At 45.2% G+C, this 12,022-nt stretch overlaps 1 protein-coding gene across 4 annotated transcripts in view; it reads left to right on the forward strand.

Annotated features, from left to right (window-relative positions):
- The window catches only part of ESRRB (estrogen related receptor beta), a 132,393-nt gene that overhangs the window by 88,109 nt on the left and 32,262 nt on the right, over positions 1-12,022 (forward strand). For all 4 annotated transcript variants that reach the window (XM_071809475.1, XM_065840182.2, XM_071809474.1 and 1 more), the window contains one exon: positions 1,000-1,409. In XM_071809475.1, the coding sequence (XP_071665576.1) occupies positions 1,000-1,409 (410 nt within the window). The remainder of the gene's footprint in view (positions 1-999; positions 1,410-12,022) is intronic.

Consider the following 12,022-nt stretch of genomic DNA (forward strand, 5'->3'; position numbering starts at 1 on the left):
ATTATGTAGATAATGAAGAGCTGAATGAGGAGAACATGGCGAAAGCACATTTCTTGAGAAGGAGAGTCAGGACATGTTCAGGGAGCCTGAAGGGCTGGATTTACAGTATGGGCAAAGAGAAGTGAGGTTTTTTTGTTTGTTCATACAGCGCACAAGTAATCCCTGGAACTCATTGCCATAAAATATAATAAAAATTAGCAGTGCTCTAAAAAAAAGACTGAGCATTTATGTAGGAGTAAGACTGTCTATAACTACAACAAATAAGATGAGCTTGCAAATTTGGAAAAGAAGCAGTCCTTTCCATATACTTAAGTGCATAAACCTCTCTCTAAGAAGTGGGAATTTGAGAGAAGTATCTCCAAGCAAAAGTCTTATAGTAGTAAATAGAAGAAAGACTAAGATAAGCTGGAGGAAACTTTTGATCAGATTATTTCCCTTCAGTTTCTAAGCTCCCAGTTTTGTGGTGATAGTGAAGTGGGGATGCATGAAAATTAATCAAATGAAAATTAATCAAAGACTTCTGTATTACAAATGAAAATACAGTCTGAGCAGGCCCTTCCTGCAGGGTCTGCTAGTGAACTTTTTAGTTAGAACCAGAGAAGCACATCCTGAACTAACGAAGCATCTTTTTTACTTGGCCTGCCACAGACAGACTCATTTCTTCTGCTGTCCCAGGATTAGATTGTGCTCTAGGTAGATCGTGCCTCATCAGCACTGATGCCTCTTCCCAGCACTGCAGGCTTCGAAAAGCCCGAAACTGTCATCTACACAACTAGCCTTTATTCTAGTGTGAGTTTGTAGGGAGTAGGCAGGCTGTTCTTTGTGAGTTGTACTGATATTCCTGAAGGAGAAGTACCTGGGTGGGGGGAGGGTGGGGGCTGTGAACTGCATAAGCCAACTGGAGTTAGACTGAGGTGGGAAAAGGAGGGCTGTCATTTGACCAACCTGGAGCTGGGTTTGGCCAGGAGGCCGCTGAGTGCATTTGCTCTCTCCCTGCAGGCTGCTCGGCAGAATGGCCACGGAGGAGCGGCACCTCTCCTCCAGTTGTGGGTCCTTCATCAAGACCGAGCCCTCCAGCCCATCTTCTGGCATCGATGCCATCAGCCACCACAGCCCGAGTGGCTCCTCTGACGCTAGCGGTGGCTACGGCATCGCCATGAGTGGCCACCCCAATGGCCTGGACTCGCCACCCATGTTCAATGGCACAGGGATTGGCAACGGGTCCTGCCGTAAGCGTTACGAAGACTGCGCCAGCGCCATCATGGAGGACTCGCCCACCAAGTGCGAGTACATGCTCAATGCAATCCCCAAGCGGCTGTGCCTGGTGTGCGGGGACATTGCTTCTGGGTACCACTACGGCGTGGCTTCCTGTGAGGCGTGCAAAGCCTTCTTCAAGAGGACTATTCAAGGTATGGTGGGAAGGGAGGGAAACTGAGATATTCACTCCATACCAAAAAAGGGAGACGGCCCTAGGCATTACTGAGACGGCAGTGTTGCCATGTTATGTAAAAGGGGGGCAAGGGAGGGTGGTGTAATGCACCTAACCCTCCATTCTTTTGTATGCCGCCTCTCTCCTCCTGCCCAACTCTGGTCCTTCCAAATCAACTTGAACATGAAGTTAGGCTCTGTGGCAGTAGGAATCTTTGCCTAGTTCCTAGCCTGGCTGGCTACCAGATCTGGGCATCTGGCCTAGCGAATCTTCCTGCCTCTGCAAGTGGCACTGATACCCTGATAATGTGGCTGCTAGTGTCGTGAAGCCTGGAAAGGAAGTGCTTTACATTTTAAAGGTGGTTTTAAGGGCCATTTGATGAGTGGATGCCCCTGCCTAGAGATGTCCTCTCTTTAAAGATGTCTGCACCTTGAGATGAAAGCTCCAGCATTAAAGAAGTGGGAGAGGTTCTTACTTTGTCCTACCAGTCTTAATTTGTGGCCATGGGCTCCATACAGACCTCACCGCAAGGCTCGACAGGGCATTTGGATGACAGTCAGTCCTGTGTTCCTCCTTTTCCAGCTCCACCAGCCCTTTTCATTAGGATGCAACTTCTTTGATGACAAAAAAATTAGGCACTGAAGGAAGTAGAGATACCCAGTTTTTGTCAATCTTACTGAGGATAAGAAATTCCTCAGGTGATTTGAAAACTTCAGTGCATGTATGTGTAGATGAATTGCAGTGCATTGCTCCTGCATGTACAGTTCACGTATGAGGTGTGCGGCTGTGTCCTGACTGACAGAGATACACTGCACATGCACACATACAGGTACAGCAGTGCAGCCAAAAATGAGAGTGCATCCAGCCAAACTCCGATATACTTACACAATCAGACTCCATGTGAGCAACATGCCTGGATGTACAGATACTCCCTTTATTTGCTGTGCGCTCTCACTGGAAAAAAGACAGGATCATTCACCTTCCAGTGAAAAGTGCATTGCGTTTACCCAGTCATGTGTGTCCAGTCAGCAAGCAGCTGTGTGTGTACTTGACTGCTGGCTGGGGTCAGTCCACCACACCAGTACTTCCTTGTCTCCCATGAAATAAAAAAAAATGCACATGTAGGGAGAGCACTCATTTTGGTTTTGTTCATTGAATGGCCCTGATTACACTCTGTCACTGAGGATGTTTCAACTCTGGAGCGAACAGAGCAGTACAGGGTGCAGTTCAGCCTGGGTTTTCTGCAGAATTCACTATTTCTGGCTTAATTTTGTAGATTCTAGTTGTCTGTTCTTAACATTATCCACCTGTGGAAGTAGTCACTCTGTATTGCCCCACTGACTCTTCCTCTTTTATTACGCTATGTGGAAAGCGTGGCCATCTCTAGAGCACTGGCCTGTTCCCTGGCAGGGTTTCTGTGATTTCCCGTTGCTGAATCTCCTGTGATTGAATGTGAACTTTTACTTGGACTTCTGACTGTCAGCACTGACTCTGTCCCCGCTCCAGCACTTGGACCCATTCCCAGTGTTTCTTTTTGTCAAATTCAGGTGCTAAAGGAGAGACAGGGTAGTACTCTGAAGCAGAGCTGTAGGGGCTCCTTAGACAGGAAGAGACTGAAAAACTAGCCCCTTGTGGGAGTGATACTGGAGCATCTCCCTGGGGGAGCAGAAGAGAGGCCTAATGTGAAAAGAGAGAAAAAGACCTAAGAAATTTTAGAGTGTTTTCAGAGAAAAGAAAAAGAAAATGATGCAGGACAACAGTAACTATGGCCTGCATCAGCCTGAGTGATGTGTCATCTGACTTAATCCCAAGAAAGGAGAGTGCTTCTTTCCAACCCCCTCTTCCCAGAACAGCCATATTCTCCCTGTGGTTCCTTAATTGATTGCTTGTTAACATGTAACAGATGGGGGAAAGAAGTAAGCGGAGATTTCTCTCACCCCGTCATCAGCTTGGGCTGGCAACTGAGGTACCAAAATGCTTTTATTCCCAAGAACAGGAGAGTTGAGAGTGCTCCACCCAGGGGTGAGCAGTTTTAGCTATGGAGCTGAAGGTTGAACCCAAGGGAGTGGGCAGCAAATAGGGCTGTGGAGTTTGGTTGAGTCAAGAAAATGCATCGTTCCCAAGGCTCTGCTGGGTGTATGGGATACCCAAGCACAGCCCTGGGTATTGCAGGGGAAAGGAGTTTAAAGATCATGCAAAAGAGACAGTGAGTGGCAAAAGCATTTCCAAAAGGCATTCATCCTGCAACTCTGTTACATTCAGTAGATGCATTAAGTGTATAACTGAATAAGTGGGAAAACATTTATCCAGGCTGCCTAACGTGGATAAAGAGTGTGCAGAAAGCATGCAGATGTGTATGTTATACAAACACATTCACTGCTAGTATCAAAAGACTTGCCATGATTCTGGTACCTGGGAATGATGTTGCCTCAATGGTTTACTCACAAAGATGGAGCTATGACCCCAGGATTTTCCAGGTGCTCAGGAGATACAGTAGGTAAATTCATCATCAGATTTTTGTGGTCTTGCACCAGCCACTTCACTTCGCTCTGCTTGGGTATTGAAAGACGAAAAAATAAGGGACTGTTACGAGAGTACTTAATCTGGTGGCCCTACATTTGGTAACTTTATTAAGTAATAGGTGTGCATACTGCTATAAAATGGCTCTAAATCTGTCCTGGATGATTACATTCCTGCAGCCCTTTCTAGATACCCCCAATGATGAGGCAGAGCTTCATGCTAAGTTCCCTCTCCAACTACCTCCCTCTCCTGCTACAAATGACCCGTCTGCCTATTGTTTTTGTAACCGCATTAACTCATGTAAAACCTGCATGCCTTAGGGAAGGAAGATCTTGTAATAGCCTCTCCACTCCACCTGCTGCTGCCACAGCAGTGAGAAGAGCAGGCATCCAAGCTGTGAATCTTCTTTGAGCCTGGCAGCTCCGCAAGTCTCTTTCCCCGCTAGCCAGGTGAGGCCAGGCTGTCCTGGACAGCACGAGAGCTGTTGCTTTTCAAGCGATGGGGAGAAGATAAACTGAAAGCCAGCATGGACATGGCTGGTTATCTCTGAGGTCACTACTATAGCTATTTGGGAGTTTTCTATCAGTAAGATTTTTTCAAAGAAAATCAGAATTTTTGCCAGGTCAGATTTTCCCAGGGAAACTTTTGATGATAGGAGAAAAAAAGAAGTCAGGAAAATCTAAACCATTGATTCATTTCAGGCTGAACTGGAGTGGTTGGTTTTGCTGAACTAAGCCAGATACACACAACACATCCTAACCTGTCCCACAGATTATAGGGGAGGTCACACCTGTGACCTCTCTCGTGTTGTGTTACATGACCTAAGAGAACGATCAAGGCCTGGAAACCTGTGTGTCATTTCCACTTTGCAGCACTGGCAATGCTTGAGATGGAAAGATGGAAACCTCAGATGAAATGACAGCACACACCACTGGGCTACAGACTTTTCTCTCTGAACGTGCTGTTTTGAATCTCGGGGCTGGACTTCCCATGCTTTGAGGCAGAGTCAGAAGTTCTGAACTGACTTGAAGCATTTTCAGTCAGCTAGGCTGGCTGACAAAATTTTAATCCTATTTCTCTATCGTTGTATTGCCTTGTGGGAACTGTGCTTTGGGTCCCCATTATATTCTGGTGGCAGTCTGCATTTACCTCCATGATGCAGGTGTCCTTCATGAAAACATGTGCCGTGAGCATCACCTGATTTTGTGAATATTGTGGAAGGTGCAATCTAGCAAAGGTAGGAGAGAATCTGAGTTTTGGATATGTTGAAGTGTGCTGCTATCAGTGTTTAAGAGAGATCTGATTTGAAACCAAGGATTTCATATTAGTTGAATGTAATGGAATGGGTCAGTTACATGAAAGGTAAAGTGTTTTGGATGTTTCTGAACTAAAACACTTAGAATTTTTAGTCCATGGAAATCCTAACTAATCCTTTCATCCAAATTTAGGACAAAGGCAAATACTGGATTTCTTATGGGATACAAATTCTTAATCTAATTCTACTCTATTCCTTCTTTTAATAGTTTGTTCAGTAGATAGAGCATTACATATCAGTCATATATTGTCATTATCTTTTGTTCATCGGTCGTTACAACTGGTGGGTAGTTTTGCCTATTCTGAATATTAACTAATAATAGTACTGTGTAAACATATGAGCCTTTTATTATTCAACATATTCATGACTATGACTACCCTTCATCTATTTTTCATCTTCAAGTAGTGAAAATTAAGGCTATTTCTAAAATGACCCATTAATAAAAAGTAAAAGCTTAAAGCTCAGCAAAATAAATCTGACTGAAGATTTCCCTCTCTGATCCTTGTGAATCATCTCATCGTGTGCTTGGAACTCGTAAGGGGTTACAACAAGACTTGCCAGGAGTGACATTGGGGAAAACTGGCTATTGGAGAGCTGGAGAGAGGAGACACATTTACTGTCGTCTTCTGACTAGGCAGGTTACGGATCAGGCAAATTGCCTGCAACTGTGGATTCCCTGCTTGAGTCTTGCAAGCTTCAAACTCAGTGAGTGTAGCAATACAACTGCTGTGCTGGGATGCCCTTACATCAATAAGGGGCTTAAAATGTGGATAATGCAGCTCAGGAGACTTGTAGGGATTTGTAACAGGCTTGTAACAAAATCTGTAGCCTTCCAGAGCTTCCTGGTTGTCGTGACAGTGAGAGTGGCTCCTAGGAAGGGAGGAGCAGTTCAGAGAGTTCGCTCATTTTCCTAAGCAGAAGAGCGTTACTATCCACGGGAGATGAGCAAAGGGCCTGTGAGATGCAGAAAGGAGGTTTTATGGCCCTACAGTAGCAGCCATGGCAGCCAGGCACTGTCCTGTCCTTCTGTCCTTCTCAGAAGTGGGCCCACTGCTTCACAGGTGGGAATTCAGAGCCAAAAACTGGGATGTTCTGACCTTTCCAAACACTTTTGAAGAATAGACAGGGAGAGTGCAATGTTCCCTGGATCTAGTGCCTGTGCACTCTTTGCTATCCACAGCTCCAGCACCTGGATTCAGAAAACCATCTCTGGTGCAACTCAGCTCTATTAGTCTTGTGTTTTCTTTTTGCCCCAGTGCGTCTGTACAGAGAACTGTGCGGAAAGATCTTTTCCGTGGAACTTCTGTGCAGTATTTCTGTGTCAGAAACCCTACAGACAAACTTGCTGCCAGTAGGTAGCCCCAGGGCCGGTCTCCAGTGCGAGCAGGAGGCTGGTGTGAGACTATGTGCAATGTCCATGTCCTCTCTCAGGGAGCAGGAGTGCCACCCGGAGGAGGTCAACAGTGCTGGTGTTAACATACAGCTATATGCTTTTCCTCTCATAGACTCAAGAATCCTGAAGCCTTGATCCTCACATTTCTCCTTCTCTTAATGTGTAAACTGCATTAAGTAAAATTTTGGTTAATCCAAACACTAGTGTTTATCTCACCTGCTTTTCCAAAGTCTCATTTTCCTGCAAATGGTAAGCACATGTGCTAGGGTGGTGAGTTTTTAAGTTTTGCTTTTGATGAGGTTTTTTGCTTGTGTTGTTGGGTTGGTTTTTGGGGTTGGTTTGTTTGTTTTGTGGTTTTTGTTTATTTGTTTTCTTTCCAAAAACAGGAGCCTCTACTGATGCTTGTATATACTCAGGCACCTAGGTCAGGGTCATGTCCCTGGAAGCACAGGACAGCCCTGCTGAAAATCAGGTCACTTATTCAAGTACCTAAATACAGATTTACAGATCCAATATTTTAATCTCTTTCTTTGAAAACTGTGGCTTAAAAATTAACCCCTCTTACCTCATGCAGATCATTGGAGAGATTTTCTTCTGATTTTCGCAAAGTACCTCTCCACACCAGGACTCAAGCTGTGATGCCTCACTTAGAAGGGCTAATTTAAGCAAAAGGTAACAGAGAATCCTCTCAATGCGTATTATCAGTGTTCCCCGTCCTGGTGCAGGAGGTCAGACTGATGCCAGCTGAGGGCAGGGGAACTGCTGGTCTGGCGCTGCACTCACGAAGGGCCTTTCTACAATTTTAAGGTCCTTTTACACTGAGACACCTAAATGATCTTTTTACTTTCAGAGTCAGAGATGAAAAGGATTCTGGACAAAAGCTTGTGGATACCGAAATTGAAGTGTCATCAGAGCTAGTGGCTTATTGAAAAGTCAGGTTGCTTTCTCCTGCAGACTGTCCCAGTCACGCAGAATAGCTGTACCACGGGAGGCATTATATTGACTGCCTGATAGGACCTTCCTAAAGCTTTGGCATTTTGCAAGCAGTTCTTGTAAAACAAAGAACAAAACAATAAAACCCCACAACCAACCAATAACAACAACAAAACAAAACATGGGGGCAGTGTAAGAATTGTTATGAAAAATGGGGATAAAAAGAAATAAATGCATGAGTTGAAGTGCCTGTAAGATAGATTTCCCTGGGAATTCCTGCTCTCAGCCCTCTAGCCCCAGGGGACCAGCAGAGAGTGGCACCACACCTTTGATCACAGCTGCAGCATGCTGTGTCAGATCACTAGGGTGAAAGGCATGCCTTGAATGAATGGAATTTGGAAATTAACAGCAGATATGTCAGAATCTGGGTTTTTCTCTGAAACTCAGGAGATGCTGCAGTCATCCGGTCTTCTGTGTGAGTCACCCAAATTTATGAGACATCTGTGTGCAGCAGTGCAGAGCAGGACAGAGTATGCAAGGAAGGGAGAGGGGAGGGAAAGAATGGTGAAAAGCAATGAAGAAGAAACCAGAAAAATATGAGAGATGAGGGGTTTTCCTCAGAAATCAGAAGCTGAAAATGTCTAAGCTTTAATGACTTTCTTGCCTATTTCTACCTAATGTTTTCTGAGTTTCTTTGTAAAAAGGCAGGATCAGTCATCAGGGAGCAGGTTGTGCTCTCAGTGCTGCACTTATTCTGAGATCAAGTCTGCTGAGGAAGCCTGTAAAACACTTAGGCAGGAGCTGGGTTGCACACTACTGTGCTCCCCAAGCTCAGGAAGACATTCTCCTCTTCCCAGTCCCTCCCCTTCCAGAGAGGTATGGTGACTATGGGGTCTCTTGAATGACCAAGCTCTGGTGTGCAGTTTTCAGGTGTTCCTGCTGTGTGCACTGGAAATACTGTTCCAAACTGTTTCACAGTCAAAGATCTAATTTTACAGAAAATAGGGTAATTTTGCAGTTCTCCAGCATAAAATACACGATCTATCGCTTTAATAGTCCTTGGCTGTTTCTAAGCATCTCCCGTATAAAGGCTTTAAAGTGCAGTTAGACCTTAATGAATCAAGACTCATGATGTCCCCAGAAGGTAGATTTGGTGTTTGTTTCAATTTGCAGACAAGCAAACAGGACATAGAGAGGAAGTGATTTGCCCTCCAAGGCCATATATGAAGGCTTAGAACAAATCCAAACTCTGAGCTGGTCACCCACCACTTGATTTTCTGAAGCCATTTTTTAGGTAAATCTTGTGCCATGGCATCAGTGAGGTCCTCGCAATTTTTTCAGATTGAATGTAAATATAGTCTAAGTCAAGGAAATCTTTTGTAACTAGCAACAGTTCAAAGTGAGGCCTTGTCAATTAGATTATCCCATTTTCTGCCCTTTCCTTCTGAGTCACGTAATCTACATTTCACGACACGCAGAGGCTTGGTTCAAATTTTATACTTGCATACAGACTCGTCCAGATACACCCTTGTGTGCTGACACTCTTGTGCAGGGCCTTGCAGCAACCCCAGCCGCTGCAGTGACCGGGAAGCTCCCTCTGAGCCCCCCGCGCCGGCAGCCAGGCTGGTGGTGTGACCGCCAGCCACTGGGAGGCTTCTGGAATTCTGATGAGTTAATCTCATCACTCTATCACAGGGCACTTAGAGAAATTACAGGGAGCTGTGAGCAGCTCACTGTGCTGGCAGCCAGCCCCAGGACCCATAAAAGAAATTGAGACACAAAAAAAAAAAAAAAAATCAGAGAACTTTGTTAAAGTTTTGGAAATTATAGTTTTTGCTTGGGTAATGGTGATTGTGCCTTCCCTGGTGATGTCCCTGTTTCCTGCAATAATGGCTGGTATTGCCCCCAGCTGTAGCTCTCAATCCCTGCAGCACAGGGCATGTTTTGGGACCCAATTTAAACACCATTTACTTTGGCAGCATTGTCTCTTGTGAAGAGGGTGCAGTGGGCCTCACCTCTAGTATTGCCACCTGTAAAGGTGGGCAGTAAGATACAGCTGCTGGTGCACTTTTCCTTTAGGCTGGGCTCAGTGTGTGGCAGGGGCACGTGAGCCTGTATTCAGTGTGAAGGCAATAAGCCCGCTGAACCAGGATGTCCCACCAGTTCTGAGTGTATTTTTTCATTTCTGCTTACCAACAAACCACACAGCCGCTGCACTACATGGTGGCCACTGCTTTGCCATCCAGGAAAAGCTGCTTGCCCAGTGCCCATTTCCAATACTTCTTCTTGTCAAGGGGTCCATGGACTGCAGGCATGGGGAAGCTGAGGGACCTGCTTGACAGAGTTTAGAGGGACCTTCAGCTGCCAGATGAGGGCTATCACTGCCTCCGGCTGCTATAAGGGCTCAGTGGCCTTGGTAGACTCTGTGTAAGGGCGCAAATTTTTGGCCTTGGGACCACAAAACATGAAATCTTACATCTCTCCAGAACTCTGGTCTTGGCTTTGGTGAGAAAGGTGGGCATTGACACTAAGGCAAAACCTTTCAAAGTGAGACTCTGTTTGAGTTTTATCCCAGGTTTGTTCCTGCTCTGTTCCTTCCTGTGTGGGGTACAGCAAGTATCTGATCATGAGGTCAGGGCCTCTGTGCTCACGGTTCAGTAATATGCTGGAGCCCCGTGTCTAGAGCCGGAATTTGTTTATTACCTTGAGATCAAGCCTGAATCTCAATTTCCAGCTCTCTGAGAACCTTGATACATTGCTAGCTATTGAAATTCAGGTGCTGCACAATGACAAAATACAGTCTGAACTTGTGCAGCACACTCTGCTCCTGCAGACAAACTGCATTTTAGGGGCAGATGAGCAATGGTGAGGATTGGAGTGGCTAGGCTGGAGCTTAGGGACAAGTTGCAAGTCTTGTGACAAAACAAGAGGTAAATTTTTACAACTAGCAGGCAGATCACCTTTGGGCCTTGGGGGTTGTGTGCTCCCAGGGCTTCACCCAGCATGGGCCAAGTATAGTGAAATAAATAAAATGGTACTTTCTTCCTTTTGAATCTATGTTCTGTCTTTCCACTCAGATTCCCAATGAATGGTCTTTCCAACTGCTTAGTTAGCCCCAAGGTCTAATCAGCACTCCCAGAGACTGGTATGTATCAGATTGTTGGTCTTTATTTAGAGGAAGGATCTTGCAGAAGAACACAGAAATCCATTACAGAAGTAGGAACAAAAATCAAGTCCTGACCTAGTGCCACTAAATTGTAAGTGCTACTTCTTAATCTGATAGTATATGAAATCCATACTGTGTGTTCTCTCGGCGCTTACCTACACTCCTCCTTACAGTTCTGATTGAGCTCTTGAATCTCTATTTCCTGCTCTAAACCACTAAACCAACTTTTTCATTCATCTTAACTGACTATACAGCTTAGAAATCCTTTTCAGAGCTGGCTGATTTACCCAGTAGCTAGATTGCCTTAAATGTATTGTCATTGTCAATGCATCACTGTCAAGCTTAGATTTCCAGTCCTTCTCCGCAGCAAACATTGAATAGCCCTCTTCAGAAACATCACCTCCGAAGTGAATGGCAGGATGGAGACGGCCATTTCTGTTTGTTGTCTTCTAGGATTAAATAATTGTTGCATTACACTGTGATCCAGCATAATTTCACTTAGATCCTCATATCAGACCCTTGCATCCATGTTTCAGTTACATTCTTGGCTTATGATAAAATACAGTGTGACCTGAAATAAATTTGGGATACTTCTTTCCCTGTTTTGTCTCAGAGGTGGTGTTGTGAGGCCATCATAAATGAAAGGGAATGGGGAAAGAAATGCTGATGCTCTGTGCAGAGGGATGAGAGGCAGGTGCACAAGGACTAATAAAGCAGAACGGGAAGGATTTGCATAGAGAGCCTGTGTTCATTTTACAGGACATCTCATCCATCTTTCTCAATCCAGTATCCCAGCTGGCAGGAGGAAGCAAAGGAGGAAACACCATCAGTGAGCTCCCTGGTCCTCCAAGCAAGGCAAGAAAGGACAGGTGACATCCATCCCACAGACATGAAGCAAGACTGGCAACAAGGGGAATGCTGCTAATGTCTGAAGCTGCTCCCATTCTCAGCCCTGGGCTTCAGGGAACAGACCAGGTTATAAGAGATGCAGCACAAAGGATGATGATGTTCCTGGAGGGCACATAATACCTGAAAGCCCAGCATTGCATTCAGCCCCTTGGCTGGACAGGTTTCTCTCAATATTTAGAACAGTATTGCTTTTAATGTGTTCTCATAAGTAGTTCGCGCTCTCTAAGAGCCATCATCAGCCAGTTGTGGTCTCAGAGTATGTATGTGTGTAAATTAGTGAGCAAACATACAGCATATACAGACTGATGGTGGTGGAAATATCTGGGCACTAGAGCTTGTCCCTGGATCAGTGGGGAG

The sequence above is a fragment of the Patagioenas fasciata genome, chromosome 5 (assembly GCF_037038585.1).
Source record: "Patagioenas fasciata isolate bPatFas1 chromosome 5, bPatFas1.hap1, whole genome shotgun sequence".
NCBI lineage: Eukaryota > Metazoa > Chordata > Aves > Columbiformes > Columbidae > Patagioenas > Patagioenas fasciata.